Source organism: Miscanthus floridulus, chromosome 4 (genome assembly GCF_019320115.1).
Source record: "Miscanthus floridulus cultivar M001 chromosome 4, ASM1932011v1, whole genome shotgun sequence".
NCBI classification, from domain to species: Eukaryota; Viridiplantae; Streptophyta; class Magnoliopsida; order Poales; family Poaceae; genus Miscanthus; species Miscanthus floridulus.
In genome coordinates this window covers 71240071-71243929 of record NC_089583.1, presented here as the reverse complement: position 1 = coordinate 71243929, position 3859 = coordinate 71240071, and the positions used below count along the sequence as shown (strand labels likewise).

The following is a 3859-nucleotide window of genomic DNA, read 5'->3' as shown; positions in this document are numbered from 1 at the left end:
TGTTACAGAAGGTGTTGCATTTCAATCACAATCTCAAATAGATGCTATAAAACCATGACTAAGGGTAGAAGCTGCACTCAGATCTTGGTAAAATTTTTGGTAGGCAGCAAGCATCGTTATATAATAATGACATCAACGTAAACAACAAACAAATCAATATTGGTTTGGCCTTTGCAGTAGATTATTGTTGAACCTTTCCTTTTGCTATTTGCAGTAATCTTAGCTCTGATCTGAATGGCATTAGTGCTAGAGTAAATTAACCAATTAATTACAGAATTCAGTAAATTCTAGTTTGCAATTTGCATGCAAATAGATTAATTTATTTCATTATAGATTATTTAAAAAGGCTAAATTAGGATGATCATTCATGGTTCCATTTCAGCAGAGATTGAAACTGTATTCAGCAGTAAAAAAATTAAAGTAATAAAATATTCTTGATTACATCAGGGGACGAAAAATAAAGGCAGAAATTTCTATCAAGAAGATCTCGAGACATCAATCTCTTCAAAAGAAAGCATTAAGATAATCACAACTAGCAACATAACTGAACAATCACTTACATATACAACACTTTAACATGTAGCTAACTGCAAAGGTAACACAATGCCTGAAGATATGTAATACTGGAACGAAAGACAACACAAGTCAACCTTAAAGTCTCCAACATGCCACAATCCACATAATACACAAATCCACACAAGCACAAAATGGTTCTAACATCAGGTACCTACTTCACAACATCTCCAGACACCCAAAAGGATCGCCAAGACTCCACAAATTGGGAGACACCAACCAGAACAAAAGACCAGAGTAGCAGAAAACCATCTGCTCAATTGCAACGTGCTACTTCAAAATTCCCTGCCCAGATGTCTAAATATCAATATGATATCAATCAAAATGATGCCAATATATTTTCAAAGTATTGTTTACCTCAAAAGATTCTGTTACATAAACCCATATTTGGCTAATGTGCTAAAGATCTTCGTACAGTGTTGATTCCGTACGATGATATTTTGGGAAAGGATGGCATTCGCCAAAATGTTTTGAAGGGGAACCTGGAGAAGACAGAAATTTCATCAAGCTCGTGTTATACAACTAAAACATGAAACATGGTGAAGAGCTAAGATACAAATGAGTGACCACATGACATGTTATAATAGCAGTAGCAGGAGTAAAATTTGCAAACTTACCTCACATGTTTCAAGAGCAGTAGAGAGAGCAAAATTAGCAAACTCATCTGTCACCAGATCTCTAAAGTGTGGATAGCTAATGAATTCATATACAATGACCGATCTCTCTCCTTCATGGAATACCCTTAAACACCATTCAACAACATTGCTGCTGTACTTATTTTTCACGAGTGTCACATAATGATTTCTAAGGCAGGAAGCAATGATTTCAATGTGAGAGGGATCTCCCTTCCGCAGAACATCCTGAACAATCCAGTTTCTGCAGGAGAACATAAAAGATATCAGAAACAACAATGCAACCATGAAGCAACGCAAAAGAACTTTATGCAGATAAAAGGTTTCGGATGTTTGTGTACAATGGAACAGTATTATCACATTCATACCCACTGGAATTTTGAGCAAGGAAAAGGCTCTGATAAGAGAGTTGGGTAAAAATATCATCCTTTTGCTTCTGGCTGACACGCTCTAGGCAATTTTGTAGTAGGCCCAGTCCATTTGGTTGATATGCAAGTCTTGTACAATTTTGAGCAACAGCTTCGAAAATGAACTGCTAACACAAAAACGTCAAATAATGAAAATCAGAGTGCATGTGAACACACACTGAAGCGAATTGTTGAAATGCATTACAAAAATGCAATAAGGTTCATAAATATGATCAGTCTTGCTTGTTTCAAAAGGGAGGGGAATATATAAGCTAGTTTGCCATGCAGGTTGGACGTTGAAGTAGGAACTACAAAATTTTGAATTATCAAATGCACTTAATAAATGTTTTATATATAAACAATCTTGATGAACTAGATTTAAAGAGTACAAGAATAAAATTTGAATTATAAAATCAGAAGAGTGAAAAGCCAGTACCAGATATCATTGTTGCTAGACTTTAGGCCATAACTTGCATAAATCAGAAAACTACCATTGTTCCACTATGGACAAATTTATCATACAGGAAAGTAGTAAAACATTGAGGCTGAGAGGGAACTATAAGGTAGCCATTGATTAATTTTTGAAACAAAATTATAAAAAGGGAATCAATGACAAATTGAATGGAATTACAAAATGAGACTATTGACTAACAGTGCTACTGATTTCAGTAATGTACTTCCGTCAACAATGATAAAGATGCTACTAGTGAAAACATCATAATGGCATTGATTTCTGCAGCACCAGGTAGAACTTGAATTGAAAAAAGAAACAAGTACCTGAGCAATATCTGGAGGAGAGCTCACTATGAAAGCATGCAGCACTCTTAATCTTTTCGAATCCGACAGGAGGTACCTCATCTGATTATGTGTCATCCATTGCAGCATGGCATCTCCAAGAAGCTGCATTGATCTCCGAGTTTCACTGGAACTGATTATATGAACTACTTCATCTGGCCTGAAAAGACAGAAGCTATCATTTATATGCTGAATGAAGAACAGATAAAGAACAAGCTAGAAGAAGAACAGATAAAAAACAAGTACGGTATTTGATCAATCACCTCCGAGTGCAAAGGCTACCAAAACTCTTCCTGTCCCGGGTGATCGTAGCAACGATCCGATCCCGCAGCTGCTGGCTGCAGTGATTGAGGACCAGACGGAATAGCCGCTGCCCATGTCTGCTCTCTAAGAGGTCGCAGGCGTACGACACGATGCTCTCGGGGGTTTCCTCCGACAGCGCGAGGAGCAAGGCTTCCTCGTTCCCAGGAAACAAGTTGGGGCGGTTGACAGCCGCGGTGCCACCGTGTAGGTAAGGCGGCGGCGCCATGGCCATATACGCGTGGCCGCCAGGGTGGGCGCCGCGAGCTGCGGCGATTGCGCCAGGCGGGAGCATGCCCACGGCCGGCTCGTTCCGGGGCCCACGAGCGATGCTGCGCCGAAATCGACCTTCCGCGAAGGGCCGCGCCCGCGCGTCGGGCACGCTACGGTCGCAGGGCGGCAGCGGCAGCGGCAGCGGCATCCGCACCGATTCAGGATGCATCTGCGACGGTGCTGACGGACCGGCTTCCCGCCCTATCGGAGGCGCCGGCGCGTACGCGCGCGGATCGATGATGCCGCGATGAGGCCCAAGAAAAGCAGGTGAGAAGCGATCCGCCGCCGCCGCGTCGTCCTCCTCCCACAGCCGCGGCAGCGCCACGGCGGACTGCTGGTTGTAGATGGAAAGACCCGCCATCATCTCAAGCAGCTTGTCGTTCGGCGCGTCGTACCCCACCTTGATGCCGGCTTGCTTCTCCTGCTCATGATGCTCCTCCTGCGGCGGCGACATGAATCCCACTCACGAGAAAACCCCCGTGCGCTTACAGGAGACTAAAAAGAGTCGACGAGTAGGGACTAGGGAGTCCTATCATCGTCTGATAGATTAGGAGATGGAGCCTGCCTTTTTAAAGTATTTCCTTTCCCATCTTCCTTAGAGCCCAAGGGAAGGAAGCGAGAGGAGAGAGGGAGCGCCGGAGCGGCGAGCAAAGTGGGGTGGAGTTTGGGATTAACAGAAGGGGTTGGTTAGTTGTTTGTTTTAATTGTTATAGCTAGAGATTTGCTGTGGACCAGACAGGCGCAAAATGCTTCAGTTTTAGATGGTCTATTTACTGTTTTTTCTTTTATTATTATTATAGTTATTATTATGTCCATTTATTAAGGAGTTTGGCACTCAAAATATTTCGTTTATTATTTCGGGCAACACTATTGTACAAC

At 42.4% G+C, this 3859-nt stretch overlaps 1 protein-coding gene across 1 annotated transcript; it reads right to left on the bottom strand.

The window, feature by feature from the left end:
* Positions 1-457: 457 nt before the first annotated feature.
* On the bottom strand, positions 458-3610 carry LOC136551693 (putative pumilio homolog 8, chloroplastic). Its single transcript, XM_066543236.1, has 6 exons — positions 2671-3610; positions 2390-2567; positions 1574-1737; positions 1191-1449; positions 931-1055; positions 458-858 (listed from the first exon to the last, which is right to left on the bottom strand). Exons 1-5 carry the CDS (start codon positions 3432-3434, stop codon positions 945-947), a joined length of 1476 nt encoding a protein of 491 aa, XP_066399333.1. The 5' UTR covers positions 3435-3610; the 3' UTR covers positions 458-858; positions 931-944.
* Between the last annotated feature and the right edge of the window lie 249 nt (positions 3611-3859).